A 20,595-nucleotide genomic window follows, 5' to 3' on the forward strand; every position below is an offset into this window, starting at 1 on the left:
TATATATAATACTGAAATTGTCCTTTCAATGTCACATTATTTTTTTGTTATTAAATTTTCCGTTTACGATTATTAAATTAGTGCTCAAAGGAAGAAACTGATGACATTAGTTATCATGCAAATTAATTTCATAATGTAGAATAAGGACCTGTTTTGAGTATAATCTGGAATCAACTCTAGCGGAAGTGAAAAAAATTCAATGCCACTAAATATAATGTACTTCATGCCAATTATAGTTAAGGGTATTCACAAACCGACCAAATCAAATGTAAATTATAAAATCAAACCAAATTAACTGGAAGTCGGATAAGCTGAAAATAAAAAAATTTAAAACCGCAAAAACTGAATTGTTTTAATTTTATTGAATTTAATGTTAGATTTAAGTTTAAAAATTGATTTGATTCAATCCAATTGAAACCAAAATTGCGTGTACATAAATAATTTAATTTATAAAATTAACTTTTGGCTTAGATTTATACAAATATATATTTATAAAATGATAATACTTGACTCTCTGATTTGTGATTACGCTTTTAAGATATTATTTATTTATTTTTATCTTTATAAAATGCTTATGGAGAGACGGTGTCAATCAAGATAAAATTGAAGCAACAAAGGCTATGTATGTTTTTGAAAGGGAACTGAAAGTAGTACGCAAGTGTAAAGAATTATACCTGAAGTGTGACTGGATTAACATAAATCTAATGTCTATATAAATTAGTTTAGTAAAAATAATATTATTATTTTATGGATTAAAGTAAGAACTTGAATGGAGAAGTGCTTCAATATTAGGAAACTACTACATCTGAGATGTTGATATCTTTAACAAACAAACCCTGTAATTGTCACATTCTCAATTTTCTTCAAATGAAATATTTAATGATATCATCACTGTTGGGAGTGGGTTCGTAACAATCACTATATAGGCATATAGTCATGCAATTTAAGAGTTTGAGATAAGGTAACCAAAGAGAAAATCAAACTCACATCACACCCATAAAAACAATTTCTTACTAAATTCTAACAGTGCAAATACATTTTCTTTGCCCATTCAAACGGACCAAACATTTTTATTTCTGTGTCATTGTAGTGACTTCTAGATGTTCAGTCTTTAAGAAAAATTAGTATTGCAAGATATGAAAAATAATAAACACTCTAGTACAGACATCAATAATCATACGATGCAGGTTTGACAAAGATTATAATTACATAAGAACAAGTATTAAATTTGTTCATTTCATGCCAACATGATATCCTAGCATAACTAATTTGTCAAAAAATAAAACTACTTAGAATGGCTACCTTAACCACAAAGAACCTTCATTGAACATTGTATATTACATATATACATGGGGAAGAACAGAACTGAGGTGGCAAAAATATGCAGCGGACCAAAATTCTCAGTCTTGAAGCTCTGTTAGAATTCATCACAGAAAATAATACAAGGAAATATTTCATTGGGGTCCTTGTGTAAGTCTCTGCATCTCATTGTGGTCCCCAAGAGTTTCAATGAGAAGAGGTGGAGCATACTGTGCTGTCCCATGCTCTTCAGAGTCCTGGCAGAATGAGAGAATGATGGTGTCAATTGACATCTCTACAACTGCAAAGAAAAGAGTTGCAACAATATATCCAAGAGCCCAGCAAACCTGCATAATACAAAATCCATTATGAGGTTCTGATAATGTTCACAATTCAACAATAAATGGCAGTGCTCGAGCGCATATAAGAAGCATATTAGGAGAGAGGACCATAATGATATTGAATCAAGTTCTATAAGTAGTAGTAAATGCCAACGCATTGGCTAAGGTAGGGCCATAATGATTTTGAATCAATATCAGTTTATTTGAAAATTCTGAATAGTAATGAACCATTTGTTTGGAACAGAAACACATGGAGTTTGTATAATAGAACAAACTAAAATATTTTGACCAATCATCCATCAAGAGGTACACACACTATCAACTAAAAATTGAAGTAATATCTTTTAGACTTTGGTTAAACCATAATTGATCTTCCAACCCTACTCTTTTAATTAGATTATATAGAACATACCACAACAGGCAATAATGGAGATGAGATCTTGTTATGTGCAGATCTGTACTTGTGTGCATCCAACATGAGGAAAGCAAAAACAGCACTTGAAAGGCTGACACATAGTTTTCCAAGGAACAAAATAACATCTCCTATCACATTGACACGTCCAATCCGTAGGATGTTATTCATGATCAATTCTGTTGCAATAGCAGAAGCTCTAAAGAAACTTTTACCCGTTATAGCAATCTGCAGGTGTCAAGGGGATAACTGAGAAGTTAAATGCAGAAATTCATACGTAATAGCTGCAGAAAATTCATAGCTGCACATATCTATCAACATGATGCATCATGCATGCAAAAATGGTTCTTGGAAGATTACAAAATTTACCATGATGTAAGCATTTCGGTTCACTGCTTTGATGATCCACTCAATACACCTTTGAAAACATTGAGAACATTGGTATGCAGCCTTGCCAATCCAGCTGTCAGGTACATGACTGGAGACTTTTAGTTTCCTGCGAATAGATTCAAGCAGAAAGCGGATTGACTCGACAAATGATACAGTCAGAGAGCCAAGAGCCACAGAACCAAGACTGTAACGCATAAGCCTTCTCATTGAGGAAAAGACAGAAAGAAAAGGAATTTCTGGCTGCATTGAGAAAGATGAGTTACATTTAATAACATATATAAAAGATAACTTTGTAATTATAAAAGTAAAAATGTTTAATATTATATAATCAAATTCAGCCAACCTCACCAAGTGAGATAAGATTTGGTTGTTGTTCTAATTATAATCAAATTCAAATTAGCCAACAAATAAGCACGAGCAGTTTGTCATTTAGTCTGACTTTGATCTTTATTATTAGGAAGCTAAAAATTTTCCTTGACACAAGGAAATTTACTATCTTGTTCATCCAATCTTTGACCAAATTATTGTGTTAATTGATAAAATGATATTCATATTTGAACTATTTATAATCCTACACTAGTACACCTTATGATGATAAAGAAGCAGTTCTTAGCCAAAAAGCAAACCATGGCCCCTGGTCTGGCTGGGGCTGCATATAATTCAATCTCATCAAAGTTTAGTAATCATATCTGCATAAAACCTTCCCTCACATCATTGTTCATTTCATTTATGAACAGAATATTTGGACTTACAGATGCTTCACCATGGGCCCAATAATAAGAGGCAACAGATCCAGCAATCACCGTTGATGAGAAAGCTATGAAAAATTGTGTAGCCCAATAACACCCAAATAGGTGAAAAAGGATGGCAACTCCAATATGCGGTGTGTAATGAATGCTATATCCACAACACTGATCACAAATCACCTTTTTCTCAGTGAGACTATATGAGCAGCAGTTAGAGTTGCAATTATTCTGAACAACTTGACCAGAGCTGAACAAATGGAGAGCAGCAGAAATCCAGAACATGTAGAATACTGCAAGAATACCATATGGTATGATTGGAAAGATAATAAGTGCTTGAACCTCTCCTATCACTTTTGCAGCAACCTGTGAGCAATATTTGCATTGAAATCAATTGAACTGATTGAATTTCATAATGCAAAGAATGCAGAATCATCATTCAACAACAGTAACATTAATTCTAGCAGTGCTATATTGAACGATGTTATGCAACAATGGGCTTAGGTAAGTGTAACAATTTTGAGAAGGGAAGTTATGTGTAACTTTGCAACCAATGGATGTGAAAATAATGTATTATACAGGGGTGTGGGTCAGAAGAGGCATGAAATAAAGGTTCCACAAGCAAGACATATATCACATATTGACAATGAAAATGTTATGGTTTCCAACAAATGACAATGCCAGAGGAATATAAGGTTAAGCAACCATTCATTGAATCATTAAAAAAGAACAATGACTGATCAAAGCTGTGAATATTACTGCTGCCAGAAAGAGAGTTAGCAAGATAAGATTAGCTCGAGCTTTACAGTTTTTTTCCCAGAACAGATATACATACACTTCAATTGCTTAATCTATGTAAGAACTCACAGTATAGGAATACTTGATAAGTAAGCTGACTTTATCCAGCTACAAGCATATTACTCAACATTGGCTTCACATTTTATCCTAATTACTTCAAGCACAAAGACTAATAGAAAAGGAGGATGTTTCTCAATTTTATTGCACCAAAACACTAATTCATTTTACTTCTTTGAAACCAAATGATGTACATTAATTTTTGGGATATATTACACATAATCCCCCTGTACTGTCACCCTTTTTTCAACTAACATCCCTAAAGGTTTTCTCTTTTTCTTTTCTTTTTCTTTTTTGCAACACTTGCCCCCTCCCCCCAACTTTGGTTGAAATTGAAAGTTCCTTCTCAATTAATTTTAATGGAAGTTATTAATTATTTTACACATCACGCCTTGTGGTTCAACACTTTCTTACCCTACAATCATAATGTTTTATTTTCAAGCCTCCTATAGAAAAATAAACATTAGCAAAGTGCACTGACAAAGTTTTTAATTGGTGTTGGTTCACTGGAAAGAATGTAAACCAAAGTTGAGAAATAACATTAAAAAAAACTCAAAAGGTTAATTGGAAAAGTTCAAAAATACATACAGATATTGTGTAACTTACTCTAAATCTGACCCCAATTAGAAGTTCAGCCTTTAAACAAAGTTTAAAATTACACATAATTGCTATCAGATATCAATCAAATATAAAAAACAACTAAATCAGAGTTTCATAATTGCATATAAATAAAATTGCTTGCCTTAAGGACAGAAGTTGCCATAAGGATGCGACGAACAATAGCTATTGAAGTAAGAATGGCAACAACCATGATAAAGGTCATAAAGACAGTCACAACACGTAGATGAGTCAGCTCCTGAAAATGAAACCTTTTTGTAAGATTTACACTTTCATATGATAAAATCATCAATGCAAGGTGAGAGAGAGATCGCAGCATAAATAGATAAGGGCTCAGTCACAACAATACTTACCCTCACAAATACATGAATGTAAGCATCATGCTCACCAATGATGGGGGAAATAGCATCATTTCCTATCCATCCAACTGAAAGTCAGGAAGACAACATTAAGCATTATTTGTTTGATTGATGTTTGCTCAAAATCTAGAAAATTAGTAATGAAAATATGTGTTCAAAAGTTATAAACATTGAACCACCAAGCATAATATATGTATCAAGTTACACACATTCTTTCATCAAACATTTAATATTTTATGAACTATATACCACACAAGCAAGCAAATTTCTTCATTCTTTCCAATGCTCAAAATACAAAGAACAAAGATAACATATGGATCATTTCCAAGTCCCAATGAATGACCATGCTATCAAAATACAAACTCAAAGCATTCAAAAATCAAGTGCAAGTCATATCATCTAACATTTTTTAACATTCTAAATTCTAATACAAGAAAACACACTACAATTAAACTATTCAGTTCTTTCCATATGATCCCTTCCTCAACTATAAGTCATGTATTTTAACATAGACATGTCTAGATTACTTTGAATGTGTCTGGCCCAACAATTACATTTAAAGTTTTAGTGTCTATGCGGTTTAGAGTTCGGTAGAATAAATTTTGAACCCTTGAATGTGACTAAGATGTGATCCTAAATTAATTTGATCCATACATATTTCATTGAAACATAAGTTTTTTGTTGGAAAGTGTAAGAATTGATCTTCTAATTTTATGACAAACGGGGACTTAGTCTAAATTGTTACACAAGCAAATCTATGGGAAGTGTCTAACAATATTTTTGCAACATGTGTCAAACTGAACATACAACAAGAGAAGTGTTGTGTGCTTGATTGGATATATCAGAAAGGATGCAAAAATACAGCTGATGTAAGGGTGTACTTATGAAAATGATGATCACAAATATGGATAGGCCATGCAGCTGACAAGGAAGTAAGTATTGAATACATAGGCCAAAGAAAGGGAAAAAAATATAATAAAAAAGGAATATTCATATTTTGGTCATCTTCTGAAAAGCGATGATTCCTTGAAAACAGACATTTGGACCACAAAATAGCCCAGCAGAGATCCTAACCTTTTAGGTAGAAGAACATTGTAACTGATACTATGAGAACATTAAAGAAAACCACTGTTATCCAAGGCATTGCAGAAACAAAATGCCGAATCATTAGCAGCCAAACCACAGACAGAAACAGAGGTAAAATCCCTCCACATACAATCAGCACAGGCCATGCCTTTCCTATGTCAGCCATGTATCTCTGCAAATTAAAATATTTGTGAAACTTTAAATTTCTGTAATGCATACATATAATGCTTAACGGCAGACCAAATGGAAGAGCAAAGCAAGCTTTCAAACAACTGTACTTGGTAAGAGTGAGATGTTGCAAAGGGTGAAGGAAAGGATAAGTGAAAATAGGTAAGGTATCAAGATTCAAAACATAATGCATGTAGGCCCAGTTTGGATTAACTTCTCGATTAGTAGTACCTATAGAAGACAAAAAGGGAAAAAAATGAATCAAACTTCTCCTTTAAATTAAAATCAACGAATGTTCTTTTACCTTTTCAGAAGCTCTCTCATTTAACTTTAAAACATGAGTGTATAAACTGATTTTAACTTATGAGAAGATTTTTATTTATTTTATCTCCTTATTTTCTTCTCCTATAATTGCTTTTGCAGAAACTTACCCAATCTGGACCATAGACAAGCATCCATAAGACCATAACACTTAGTTGTTATTACTTTCTACTTATTGCATTTCTATTCCTACTAAGAACACTCAAAAAGTATCAACCAGTCAAATGTTAAATTCAATCAGCAGAGAGGATCGGGTTTGATATGAAAGGTTAGCTAAAACCAAGTGAATAGAAACTTAAATTTGTCTTCTGTCTTTGCTACATATATTTCAGCAGAATGCTTGTGCTAGGATGCTTCCTTTAATTTCTTGGGTTACAAGTTAAAACTAAGATAAGGATAAAATAATATACACACAATATAGAAGAATGATTTAAGGGGTTATGCTTTCCCCTGGAAAAATCAGTCATAACATCAATAAGAACAAAAATAGAAAGTTGAAAAAAGTTAACCTTGAAGACAGCTGATCGAGAATTGATATTCTCATGAATGGACTTGTCAATAACAATGTCTTCATTGATGTTAACTCCGCCCATCTGCTGCCAATGCTTTAAAGATACATTTGATGCTCTAGCAATGAATTGGCAACTCCAGTAAACTAGACAAAAAGTATGCTTTAAGAATCAGGTATTTTATAAAACTTGTTATATATAAGATATTGAAAGTTCACTAACACCCTCTCCCTTGCCCACATCTCTAACCCCCAAAGAAAGAAAAAAGAAAACCTAAAAACGATGCCCTTCTTACAAGGGGCAGAATATGACACCAGGGTCAAAAATCAAAGTAATGCATCCACACAACACAACCATTAATAGACAAACAACAAAACATGATCTTTATGAAAGCATTAGAATGCAAAAGTTTTCTCACCATTTACACTAGGAAATATGAGAGGATAACAAGGGCCCTGAAGTTGAAGAGAGGAGTTTCTCATTTCTGGAGTAAGAAACTCAAAATAATCATAGTTCATATCAATCCAATCATTCATTGAAACACGGATATCTCCTTCAGGATAATCACACACCCAAGTAAGTGAATCTTCCGAAGGCATAGGGCAGTCCAGCAAGCATATACTGCGGGCATCGGCCAGTTTGACTTGGCTATCCTTCAATCCACTCTGATAAACCTGATTAGGATTTAGCCAGTATCTGAGCTCCAATTCTCGAAGGTCTTCAGCAGCATGCTTGTCACCGCACACATTTCCTTTGTAGTCCAGCCCATAAGTAAGCCTAGTAAGCCATAATAACAGTGATCACAAATTACACAACCATAACCACAAAAGGGAGAATAAAATTATCGGTGCACGCTACTATACAATCAAGATTATTGCACTCTCAAGTCATTTTTTGAGATTGTATGGTTCAGGCATTTTAAATTCCAAAAATTTATAATCACTTTTTTTTTTTATCAAAATCCAACAAACATAGGACATTTGCCATAGCTTTGTTGAATAATTATACAAATTAAAGACCCAAAAACTGAAAGAAAAGGGAAAGTAGAAAATGTAGGACCGCAGGGAACACCTACCCCCCCTCCCCTCATACACACACAGAGGAAATGCATAAATGGTCGAAAGTTAACATCCATGGCAAAATATCCTTAAGGAAAAAAAAAACACTATTAAAGTATTCCCTAGAGAAATAGCATCTCATGTCTTAAATTCAAGCCTTAAAGCTACAAACTTGCTAATTATAGCAACTCCATTAACACAATACAGAATCAGATAAAGCTGGAAACTTTAAGATCCTTACCTTAATGGGTTTCCTTTGCTGAAAGCAAAGCTGGAGTTGACAATCATGGCAACCCAGAAAGCTAAAAATATGACAAGAACAGCTATGTCTCTGCATTTTCTGTTGTGCCTTATGATTCCACCCAAGTGGGTGGTTCCATCACTTGATGTGTACCTTCCAATGACTGCACCCAAAGGACCCCTCATTTTGAAGCCTTGTATTATGTGTATCTATTTGGTTCAGTTCAGTTCAATGTTCCAGAGAGAGATTCAGACAGAAAGCACAAAAAGAAGGGACAGAAGTAGAGTAGAAGGTAGGACTCGGACACTGCTAAAGCTTCTGTAATGAGCAAAGGGTTTTAGAATTAGAATATTAATAATGATTCTTAAGAATTAAATCTTGCATTCCATCATAAGACAGAGATATTCTCTGAAGTCTAAAGTGGTTTTTTTTATTTAAAGAAAAAAGAAAAAAAAAAAAGAGTTCTTGTCTTTTGTGGCTCACTTCATAATCATATATGAGCTGAGATATGTCGGTTCTTAGGAAATCATGGGTCCGGCTTGTGAAGCTGAAAGTGACAAAACTGAAAATAAGACTCAATTGTCACTTATTAATATTTTTAATATTAAATCATATAGTAGTTTTAAATTTAAAGGAAACATATTTATGACGAGTAAATATTTATTTCATTTTAACAAATTATTAGCATTCGTTATTTTTTTCTTTTGCTAATTAGCATTCGTTAATTAAGTCTTCAACTTTATAAAAATGTTATTTTAATTTATATCTTTATAAATAATATTTATTTTAATTATTATTTTATATAGAAAATAATAATAAAAATAATGTAAAAAATTAAAATAACTCAAGAATTTAAAAATAAGTATTTATTCTACTTATAATGCTACGAAATAAAATATCATATTGCCATTATTTTTCTGAAACAAACATCTATAATTAATCGTAAATATCTAGAACAGTTGTAATTATTTAATTTTGATTTTTTATTATTATGCTTCTAGCATATGTTATATTTTTTTATTCATATTTTTGTCTCGTGCACGTAAAACTACACTAGTTAACATAAATTTTAAAACATCTATTGTTAATTAATTCTCTTACAATCATAGATAAATATAAAAAGATACTTAAACATGCATTAAGCAAGCACGATATCATAAGTCATTTTAAAAAATAAAATCCATGATAAATAAAAATATTTTAACTAAATAAATTTTCATGATTTTTAAATAAAGTACAGTACTTTAATTGATTGATATATATTAATTTGAAAATATTAACCCATGTAACATTATAATAATTATATTTAAAAATAATAATTATACATATCATAGGAATATAAAATATAATTATTATATTAAAATACATATAAATCAACTTATATAATTTTAAATTAAAATTGTATTTAATTGTACAAATTATCTTATAATAAGAAATGAAAAATAAGAGTGTGATTAGTAAGGTATAATTTACTTTTTTTAGTCCGTAAGTTAGAATAGAGTTATTCAATAAAATAAAAAAATAAATAATTTATAAATTTTAAAAGTTAAACTTTAAGTAATATTTAATTTACTAAAAAGTAACTTTAATATATATATATATATATATATATATTATTCTTTTAAACACTTTTTATTTCACAAAATTAGTATAACACTTTTTAAAATCATTTAAGACATTTTAGTTAGTTATCCGATTATTTTTATTAAATAACTCTAATTCATTTGATCGGTAATAAATTATTAAAATTTTAACTAATTTTATCAAATAAATTTAAGTAGAGTAAAACACAAAGGATAAACTAATAAAAAATATTATACATATTTCTAAATATATTTTTATATTTAAAATATTTACACAAATATGTAGAATATAATTTTAAATAATAAAAGTCAGGGCCCATGGGAAGTACTAAAAAACAAAAAGGCAATTATTAGATTTGAATAATAAAACGAAGGAACGTTGCGCCGATTTGGCGATAAGGATAGACAATGATTTAATGCGCGTATCAATTGATAATTGATAAATAAATGTATAATTGTGTTCCTCTTGCAGTTTTCTTCATTCTTCGTAGCATATTTAGTTTCAAGATAAAATTTGTATTTACATTAATATTACTAATTATAATTTTTAAATTAGATTTATGATTATAATTTTTTAAAATATATTTTCAAACACGTACTTAGGTAAATGTGAAGACAATAAAAAAAGTATCTTTGAAATGAATAAAATATTTATTGTCTCGATTAGTTTGGGTCAATCTAATTTATTAGGTTGTTTTGTGAGATGAATCAAATTAACGACTAAAAGTTCTTTTATCTCTCAAAATCTAAATTTTTTATGAAATAAAAACAAATTGCAACCTACGAGGAACAGAAACAGGAAAACATGGAACTAAAAATGGGGTCTTTGATTCGTTCTGCTGTGACGTTGAGAAACCTCGAAACTACTTTATGAGATTAGAAAACTTGCTATTGCTTCTTTCTTCCATGTTTCTCTCTATTTGTCTTCTCTCAAGTCTCAACCACTTACATGCCCAACAGGTGCTTTAATTTGTCCTTCAAGATCTCAACCATCTTTTAATATTCAAATTTTAAGGAAAAACAATGGTGTCTCGTCTCATGCCACCAAGATTGAAAAGAATAATATTTATTTCACTTTAAATAAAAAGAGTAAAGACTCAGATTTATCTTGTTTCATCAATTCTGAGATTGGATAAGCATTTTATATGGGTACGTTAAAATAAACATCTTAAATTAAATATTGATTTAATATTTTTTTATCACCAGAAAATTGATTTCATAAATTTGGCTTTAAATTTTACGAACATAAGTTTATAAAAATTATAAATTATTTTTTTAGATTAAATTATAAGTTTAGTCATTATCCTAATATATTTTTCTAATTTTGTTTATATTTGATTAAATTTTATTTTTCATAATAATTTGTGTTTTGAATTACAAGATACAATATATTGTCACTTTAGATTCACATAACTAATCCTCACTAACAGAATGATTTAGGATGATTGTGTCAATTCATGTGTATATAAATATAAATCTTCTGATCTGCCATATTGAAAAGAGTGTTAAGGAAAAGTTTTGAAGGTGAAGAAGATGAGAAACGAGGGAGAAGATAGGATTAGCGCGTTGCCAGACGAAATTCTGTGTGAGATACTTTCGTTAATTCCAAGCAAAGAAGCCACACGCACGTGCGTTTTATCAAGCAGGTGGAGATCCCTTTGGAGAATGGTTCCAGCCTTTGACTTCGTGCTCATGCCATCACACACCCCCGACAACTTATTCTTAATAATCGACAACTTCATGAGTCAACGGACGACACAGAGAATAACGAGGTTCAGTTTCGAATGCAAAAAACACTTACGTCGTTTTCCTAATGTCAAAGAACAATGGATTTCCGCCGCTGTAGCCGGAAAAGTTGAATCCCTCAACATCACCTTGTGCATGAGCTTTTACAACGTGGGACTCTGCATGTGTCGCGTGCTGCCCCTGCCCGATAGCTTGTTCACGTGCGCAACACTCGTGACGTTGAAGCTTAAGGGGCGGGGTGATCTCCACGCGATTCCTTCTTCTGTTTATCTTCCCTCTCTCAAGAATTTGGAACTCATAGTGAAATATATTGAGAGAACCGTTTTGTGGAGGATTCTATGTGGGTGTCCTGCTATTGAAACGTTTGATGTGAGTAGAATATTTGTTAATAGGTTAAGCAAGCGGTTGAGATTGGTGCGAAACTCTCGTGGTAACAAGCTTTTGATATTAGGGCACCGTCTTGTTGAAATACGAAGTGATTGTGATCATGATTATGTGAGGGACTGTTTGTTTGAGGATTTGAAAAACGTGGTGAATGCCCATGCTTTTGTCACTGTGTATAAGCCTTCTGATAAGCATCGATTTTTGTTCACGATGCTCAAAGAGCTGTGCAATGTTAAATATCTGACCTTATCATTATGTGATCTTAAGGATGAGGTAAAATTCTGCACTTGCAATTTGATGTACTATTACAAATTGTGGGATGAAGATGTAGTAAACGATTTTGTTCTTTTTTTTTATAATTGGTGACAGAAAATGTGCTAATGTAGTTTGTCAATGCCTTCTTTACAGACATCTTTTACGGCTGCTCTTCCAGAATTTCACAATTTAATTCGTCTAAAGACCAATCATGCAAAGACTCAGATGTTTCTGGAACAGTTTACTGGGAAGTGTCCTAAGCTCGAAGTTCTTGTCCTTAATTAACGGTCATAATTGTCAGCTTCGTGAAAGTACTAGTTGCAAGTATGGGAGAACCTATCCTTCGTAATCCTTGACTTGTTCGACACCTTAACCGATTACCGTGTTTAAAATTGCATATTTAAGACCAAATATGACCTGAAACCTGTAGAATATAGTCTCTAAAAGTCTATTAATTTTACCTTAGGTTGAAGCGGAAGGTCCATAAAGAAAATTATTGTTAGTAATCAAGTCCGGTGCATGTTAACTTGGTACTTTTTTACACATTTTTATTTTCTGAAATGTCTGTTTGGGGAATGTTAATTTATGAAGACTTGTTCTTTATCAAGTTTTTGATCGATTTCTTTCTTTAATTATTAATACCAATTCTACATGCATTTATACTCATGCCAGTGATGTTCAATAAAATAATCAACGCACAGTACAAAACGTTTCCCTCTTTATTACTCGTTACACAGTCAAAAGAAAGGCCCCAAGCCTTGACTAATATTGAAGAGACATATGAAGAAACTAATGAAAATAATTTGTCTCCAGTAACTATTTTTAAACCTTTTTATGAAAACTAACCTAAGATTTCTTTTAAAAATTATTAAACATGTGCTCAATTAAATTATATATCCAAATCCATCCTTAAAAATAAAAAGTTTCAGATAAAAGATCTTTTGGAAAGATGAACGGGAAAACAAATTTTCCACCAACGAGAGACTTTACACATGCCACAGCCAATTTCAATCTGTTCGAGTGATGAGGGATGGACACCAGATGGCATGTAGCTCGGACTCAACCGTTTTGAAATGGTCACTTTGATCGAATACAACGCCAAAATCTCCATCTTGTGAAGAAGCAACACTCTTCGATTAGCAATGTTAATACGTTATAACAGTGAACATTTACTCATCTATCGGAAAATAACTCCTCGACGGCAAATGCTAACTCAGTTTTTTTGGGTCAAGCGGCAAATGCTGACCCAATATGCCAAAAGATGCATAGCTGGCATAAAATGAGATTGTCACGGTGACAAGATCATCGTCACTCTATCACCTGATTCTTCAATTTACAGTAAGTCATGTCCAACTATATGGCAGCATCAGGATCCAACCTTCTCTGGATAGCAGCAGCAGCCTAAAGCGATAAAATTGCAGCCAGTTAGTTTAGTGAATGAGTTAACGCTCAAAAGCTAAAACCCAAGTAATTGTAATTCTCACCTCAAAGTTTCCAAGCTTGTACTGGTAAGCCATCTCCTCCCTGAGTTGAGCTTGCTCCTTCATTGCTTGTGCCTGTAAACCATGCACAAAGTGACAAACGAACCTTGCCATTAAGAAAATGACTAGAAAGTTAAATTTCCACAAGAGCAATCCAGTAAAAAAACTAACCATTCCACTTTGCATAGAGCGTTTCAATACCATCACTTGCTCTTCCTTATGCTTTTCACGAGCTTGCAACAATTCTTGCCTGAAAGTGCAATGAAAATTTATTATGGCAGGATGAAGCAACTTGGGTCAACATTGACAATTCTTGCTGTGTGGACCACAGTTCCATTTGAAGAACACCAAAAGAGAGTTAAGAATTTGATGTACAAATATATAAGCTATATTATGGATGGATAATTTTTATGTCACATTCTGACACAATTATAAATAAAGCTTCAAATAATTTAGTATGAGTATATTGTTGCAAATGAGAAACAGTTGACAGAAGAGTGAAATGAAATAATTAATTGAAAAATCTAACAAAATAAAAAATGAAACAAGATAGTACCAAACTAATACATCCATTTCAGTGAGTTAGCCATTAAAGGTGTAGGAGAACTAAAAGGCAGACTCCGACTAGTAAGGCAGGATTAGTTACAGGACAGCTTCTATTTATTGTAATAAGTTGCCTATTTGTGGTGGCAGTCATTTGTGTAGAAATAATAGATATAGGAGTGCAGAGCAAATATGCTCACTATTTAGTGGTTTGTTTCTGCAGTGTTTAATGGAGGAAAACTCCTTAGGGTGAAAACTTTTATTGAGAAAGATGTATTTATTAAATTGAGAATATAAAAGTGTAATAAATGTTATCATCAGAAAAAATTACTATTTTCAGTTGCTTAAAATCAATGCCAAGAGCTTAGGTTGACAAAATTGTAACTTACATCCTATTACAGTATTCTATTTCTTGAATTCAACATCAACATTATTGTTTCTCAAGAAAATGCTTCAAATAACAGTATGTGTAATGTAATTTGAAAAGAAAAGATTGCCAAACCAATTTAAGATTAAATAAGTAAAAGCAGCATGAACAAAATTCTACCTGCGCTGTTCCTCATCGTTGAAAACAGTACGTTCTGTTGCCTGGATCTTCTTAACACCTTTTTGCCTCTCTTTTTCCATTTGACGCCTGTAGTAAGCATCAAGATCATAGTACCTGCCACATTAAACCACAAAAATGATTAAGTCAATATCTTAAATCCATGTCATCATTGCAAGAAAAGGAGATAATAACATTGATAAATCACAATTCAGGATAGAAAATGAGTGCAAGTCATTTTTAAAACATTAATTTTCTCATGATAAAAGACTTTAGTTTATCTTGATTTTATACTTTGTATTGTAGTCATATCATGTCATATAATTTTAAATTTTTTCATATCTATGTCCGTGCCCTATCATATCTAAGTCTCATGTCGAATTTGTATTTCCTAGATAAAAAGACCAAAGTATTCCTAGATAACAAATAACATATACATGGGCATCTAGATTATTTCTTTTTTACAAATTTGAGCACAAACATCTGTCCCGATTAAAATAAGCTAAACTAAAACACTGCAAGAGCTTACTTTTTGGAAGGAAAGGTAGCTGTGTTGTGATCCTCCATGAACCTGCATATCAGAAATTAGAGATAAACAAACTTACATTTAAATCAACACCGTATATGTAACCAAAATTTTTTTCAAGAGAATTAAATGTAACAATTAACACATGACTAATCAAAGATTCTATTAAGTCCAATAAGGGAAGAATGAAAGAAATTGATATGAACATATGTTAATTCCTTTTCTTTTATGGTATTGCATACTACCATAATATCGAACTTAACAATTAGCAAACATCAAGTGACTTGTTTTTCCCCTCCTGAGTAGCAAGTTTAGGTGCATACTCTTTGAACATCTGTTTTTCTTCCCAATTGGCCAGATTCTCCAGATTCACCTGTGAAAATACTGCAGCAATTAAGATATAGGATATGGTCCATGTAACCATGACAAACATATAAATTAGGATACCAATAGAAGAATGAAAAAATATTTTCTGCAGTTCTTTTTAAAGGACAAAAAAATGTGGTCCAAATGAACAGGTCCAGCAGACAAGAAATAAATTAATCTAATTATTATGAAAATCTGGTTTCGTGACACCATCTCTATGCAAGAAACAAGATCAATAGTCCATGTGAAGAATACATAGAAAAAATTTCCCCAGATGATGTAAGGAAGCCACCAAGAGGACCACCAAGTAAAATGAAGAGGAAACGTCATATACATTGTTAGATTGCATAATATATAAAGTAGACCAAAATAATCACCTGCTTTACTTCTGCCAACCATGCAGTGAACTCTGGTCGTTTAGTCCTGCAATATTCATAACATCACTCACAGAAGGGATGGAGAGACCCATAGTTCACAAGATATAAAGCTAAATTAGATACTTATTAAATTCAGACTCATTCAAAACTAAGGTTGCTTATTTACTCCCATAAGACCTCTCCTTACTACTTAAAGATCTGAGAAGATCATGAGATGAATCTTCAAGTTAAATTGAAGCTTCTATGAGAAAATTGAAAGTATGATCATAAAATCGTGTAAACATTGAAACAATCTTAAGAATTTTTTCAGTCACTTTAGTTTATAAAGTCAAAACAGAAAAGTACATGCGTTCGTAGACATAAAATCTAGCAAAAGTGTCCAAGAGACAATAGCTTGAGCAAACCGTCAATATCAAGAGCAAATGGCTATGCTAACCCTTTCATCAAAACCCATTTAAGAAATTATTGCTGTTGTTCTCCTACATTAAATAAAACAAATAGAGAAAACCAGTCACCTTGCTTTTGCCAACATGTTTCATCTTCCTATACTCCAGAAATTGTGGCACAATGGCATTAGCCAACAAGTTTCAAAATTTTAAAAACCCCAAAGATTAGAAATCACAATCAGGAGAGTAAAATATAACCTACAGTCCATGAATCCCCCACAATGAAAGACAAAGTTAACAATAACCATTGCCTCCTTCAAAGAATAATTCTATATTTTCAGCATGTATTTAAGATTGCAGTTCCAAAGACAGTACTAAGCTGAGACCCTTAGTTAAAATAGGACAGTTTTGAATTCTAATATTTCTTTTAAGCAAAAGACAATGAAAAGATAATTTTTTAGAGTATGCTGGAATTTGTTGAGGAGTTGTTTTCCTTATTTTCACTCCTTTTTCTGTTTTTCTTGTCAAGAGAACAACTTCTAAGTTCTAATCCTGTTATTTGTCACTGTTCTTCACCAATCTTACCAAAGTTCGTATAATAGTATAACTCTAGTCAATTTGAAAGCTTATGATGCTCAATCTCACCATCTTTCAATCAAATTGCATAACCATGTCTACTCACAAGCTCACTAACTGCAAACTCAGTCCTATCCTCATGCAACCACAAACAACCCACATACAAAATCAAAGTAACAAACACATTGGCCAATAAATTCAAAACCTTAACAACATTGTTAGTTTGTCACAAACAATTAAGCAGCCTCCATGACCACAATTCAAACATTTATCACTAAGATACATTCATCTCTCACATTTCAATCAATAAATAAACATAATACATAATACATAATAAAGGGAATAAATCTCATACCACATATCAGTTTCTCTAATAACACCATATTTTCCCCAAGAATTTGTCACTGCTCCCTTCTTCCCTCTCTCCTGCTTCTCCTTCTTCTTCTTGTCCTTCTTTTTCTTCTTCTTCAGCTTCTCTTTCTTCCTTCTCTCCTCTTCTTTCTCCTTCTTCCGCTTCTTCCTCTCTTTCTCTCTCCGCCTTCTCTTCCTCTCCCTTTCTTCCTCCCGCTCCCTCCTCCTCCTCTTCTCCTTCCTCTTCCTTTCCTTCCTCTCCTCCTCGCTCTCCGATTCCAATTCCGACTCCGAACCGGACCGCTCCGAATCTTCCTCCTCCGAACTGGAACTCGAACCGGAATCGGAATCCGAGTCGCTGTTGTAGCGCCTCCGCGATTTCCTCTTCCTCCTGTGTGGTTTCTCGCTGTCAGAATCCGAGCTTCCTCGCGCTTTCCTCCTGGAATTACTGTGCTTTCTGTCGGTTTCTGAGTCTACATCAGAATTTACTCGTGCTTTTCTGGAATCCCTCTTTGACGGAGCTTCGTCTTTCTCTAAGCTCGCTGCCTTTCTCGGCAGGGTATCGTTTCCGTTTCCATCTCTCGACATGTTTGGCTCCGAGCTCAGCTTCGGGTTTTGCAGTGAGTCAAGTCGCAGAAACGGGTTGCGTCCACAACTCGTAAGACGCAGAGCTATTTACTGGATTCTGATTAGATGGGCTCGGGCGCAAGCCCAATAGATGTTAGGACCCACTGATTTGGTAATGGGTGGACCATAAAAGCCTACTTAGAAGAGCTATATAATTTATTGACAAAAAAAAAAATAGAACTATATAATTATTTTTAATTTCTCTCACTGTGGACAAAAATATATATCTGATAAATAATAATAATAATAATAATAATAAAGGTTCAAATTCCTCTGTATCAGTCCATCAGAAGAAAAAATTGTCTAAAAGTGAGATGAAGAAATAATATTTTGAACTTTGTGTTCGGATGAGAATAAAGAGTCTAATATTTTATTAAAAAAAATATAAATATTTTTTTTTCCAATAGAAATAAAAGTTTGCGAGTAAAATGAAGCAAATAAATTGTTAAATATATAATACTTATTTTAAAATGAAATATCGTACATTACACAGCTTATTTATATATTTTAAAAAAAAAGTTTTTAACTTTATTGCTTGGGAGTGTTTCATGCTAACGCAGTCGGTATGTTTCGATTATTATTTATTTTAATTTGTAAGACAAACCTCTATGTCTTCTATTGTACCGTCAAGTATAAGAGATAAATGACATTAATATTTATAAAAAATATATATAATTAAATTTTAATAAAATACTATACTTATTTTGACTTGAATTTTATTTTGAGATAAACATTGCATGAATTTGGCCAATATCATATATAGGTCTAATAACTGAGATCGTTCTCATTCTCAAAATTGTGTCATAGAAAAGAGAAAAAAAAAATATTAATATTTTATATAATACTTATAAAATAAATATAAAACTATGTAACTTATTTTTATTCTAAAAAAATTCAAATTAAATCATATTTATTATATACAAAATTATTTATTTATCTTCTTTATATATATACATAGTACAATTGGTCCTTATAAGTAAATATTATATACAATCTCATTTACTTATAAAATAAATTTTTTACATATATCATTCTAACAAATATTTTAAATGTATCATTTAGTGAGTCACTTGTATTAAATATTAATAAAGTATAATTATTTAAAATTGAGTTAGATTATTAAGAATAACGATAAAAATTATAAAAATAAAAATTTTAAAAAATTAATTAAAAAACAACTTTAAAATTATATAATTTGAAACTTTTAAATCTTTATGGGATAATAATCTTTACTTAACAAATTTTTTTCTTTCAAACGTATAGTAAATCAAGAAAGATTGAAAATTTTAAAATTTACATATTAGATATTATAATTTTTATTATTCATCATTTTTTAAAAGAACTCTCTAAAAATAAATTATTTTTATATGCATGTTCTTCAAATTTATTTATTTTTTAGTTTTAAAAAGAATAAAATAAAATATTAAATTTTTTTCACAATTTTAACTTGAATATATTTTTTACTACAATAGAAATTATTTTTTCTTTTTCACTAAATTCACGTAGGCAAACTTTTTACTCAAACACTACAATTCACAGTCAAAACTACAGTAAGCAATGCTAATATAAAATTCTATAAATTTCAAACCATTACACAAAAATCACACTGTAAAATGCGTCACACTCTACCATATCAGAAAGATAAGCAAAAACAGATAAAAGAACTGAATATTTATAGGTACATATACTCTATTATTTATTAAAAAAAATTTCTTTGATAAATGCCATTATCTATATGGAGACCCTGAAAAAGACTAGTGTCGAGAGTGAACGAGAGAAACACGTGTTCAATAGTTTATAATATTAATTATTAAGATAACAACTATTATTAATATGAAAATTTATAAATAAAAATGTAAAAAATGTTTACATAATATATTTAAAATAAATTAATATTCCAATAGTGTAAAAAGTTTTAATATTATCCCCTAATTTTGAATTATATATTTTAATTGATTGATAATGTAATTTTGTTATAGAAATATTAAATTATATTTAAATATTATATAGTGTATTATATAATTACTTTTATCTTTTACTTTTTAAAAAATAAATTTAAAATTTAAATAAAAAAATATTTTATTCATTGCAAGACATTTTGCATTGAAGGAGTCAATTACGTATTCAACTTGTCTTTCTTCTTACATACTGAAATTCCTTAACAGATATATATATATATATATATATGTACAGATTATCCAAGTAAAGTATTCGTTTCAAGTATGAAAAAGGGGTCAGAATTCTTTTCTATATGTTTCTTTATTCAAGTACTTACAAATTTCAGTTCGTTTTACTATTTTTTGTTTTAAAAAATATTATTATTTTTTCTTCATGTAAAGTTTAACAAATAAAGTATAAATTAATTACGTTAAGAAAAGACTGGCTAATAATAAATAAATCAGAAAAATATTAAAATTTAATAAATAAACAAAATTTTTAATCTCTCTCTG

The 20,595-nt window shown here is 31.2% G+C and overlaps 3 protein-coding genes across 3 annotated transcripts; 1 reads left to right on the forward strand and 2 right to left on the reverse strand.

The window, feature by feature from the left end:
• Positions 1 to 1,454: 1,454 nt before the first annotated feature.
• Positions 1,455 to 8,703, reverse strand: LOC113855484 (choline transporter protein 1-like). The gene is made up of 10 exons (XM_027487131.1): positions 8,401 to 8,703; positions 7,520 to 7,878; positions 7,102 to 7,247; positions 6,092 to 6,275; positions 5,012 to 5,085; positions 4,783 to 4,896; positions 3,195 to 3,551; positions 2,422 to 2,682; positions 2,053 to 2,280; positions 1,455 to 1,646 (listed from the first exon to the last, which is right to left on the reverse strand). The coding sequence occupies exons 1-10, from the start codon at positions 8,583 to 8,585 to the stop codon at positions 1,455 to 1,457; spliced, it is 2,100 nt and encodes a 699-aa protein (XP_027342932.1). The 5' UTR covers positions 8,586 to 8,703.
• Positions 8,704 to 11,516: 2,813 nt separating this feature from the next.
• Positions 11,517 to 12,653, forward strand: LOC113855485 (putative F-box/FBD/LRR-repeat protein At1g78760). Its single transcript, XM_027487132.1, has 2 exons — positions 11,517 to 12,386; positions 12,522 to 12,653. Exons 1-2 carry the CDS (start codon positions 11,517 to 11,519, stop codon positions 12,651 to 12,653), a joined length of 1,002 nt encoding a protein of 333 aa, XP_027342933.1.
• Positions 12,654 to 13,052: 399 nt separating this feature from the next.
• On the reverse strand, positions 13,053 to 18,161 carry LOC113855216 (RNA-binding protein 25). Its single transcript, XM_027486757.1, has 8 exons — positions 17,523 to 18,161; positions 16,206 to 16,251; positions 15,786 to 15,835; positions 15,466 to 15,507; positions 14,940 to 15,053; positions 14,021 to 14,099; positions 13,853 to 13,924; positions 13,053 to 13,769 (listed from the first exon to the last, which is right to left on the reverse strand). Exons 1-8 carry the CDS (start codon positions 18,104 to 18,106, stop codon positions 13,722 to 13,724), a joined length of 1,035 nt encoding a protein of 344 aa, XP_027342558.1. The 5' UTR covers positions 18,107 to 18,161; the 3' UTR covers positions 13,053 to 13,721.
• Between the last annotated feature and the right edge of the window lie 2,434 nt (positions 18,162 to 20,595).

The sequence above is a fragment of the Abrus precatorius genome, unplaced genomic scaffold (genome assembly GCF_003935025.1).
Source record: "Abrus precatorius isolate BTA unplaced genomic scaffold, Abrus_2018 Scaffold11, whole genome shotgun sequence".
NCBI classification, from domain to species: domain Eukaryota; kingdom Viridiplantae; phylum Streptophyta; class Magnoliopsida; order Fabales; family Fabaceae; genus Abrus; species Abrus precatorius.

Coding starts and splice junctions, on each gene's coding strand:
- LOC113855484 (XM_027487131.1), bottom strand. CDS start 8,585: ATGAGGGGTCCTTTGGGTGCAGTCATTGGAAGGTACACATCAAGTGAT. Junction 7,248..7,519: donor CATATTTCCTAGTGTAAATG/GTGAGAAAACTT, acceptor CTTTTTGTCTAG/TTTACTGGAGTTGCCAATTC. Junction 6,276..7,101: donor CTCGATCAGCTGTCTTCAAG/GTTAACTTTTTT, acceptor TTTAATTTGCAG/AGATACATGGCTGACATAGG.
- LOC113855216 (XM_027486757.1), bottom strand. CDS start 18,106: ATGTCGAGAGATGGAAACGGAAACGATACCCTGCCGAGAAAGGCAGCG. Junction 13,925..14,020: donor GCTCTATGCAAAGTGGAATG/GTTAGTTTTTTT, acceptor CATGGTTTACAG/GCACAAGCAATGAAGGAGCA. Junction 13,770..13,852: donor ACAAGCTTGGAAACTTTGAG/GTGAGAATTACA, acceptor TTATCGCTTTAG/GCTGCTGCTGCTATCCAGAG.
- LOC113855485 (XM_027487132.1), top strand. CDS start 11,517: ATGAGAAACGAGGGAGAAGATAGGATTAGCGCGTTGCCAGACGAAATT. Junction 12,387..12,521: donor TATGTGATCTTAAGGATGAG/GTAAAATTCTGC, acceptor CCTTCTTTACAG/ACATCTTTTACGGCTGCTCT.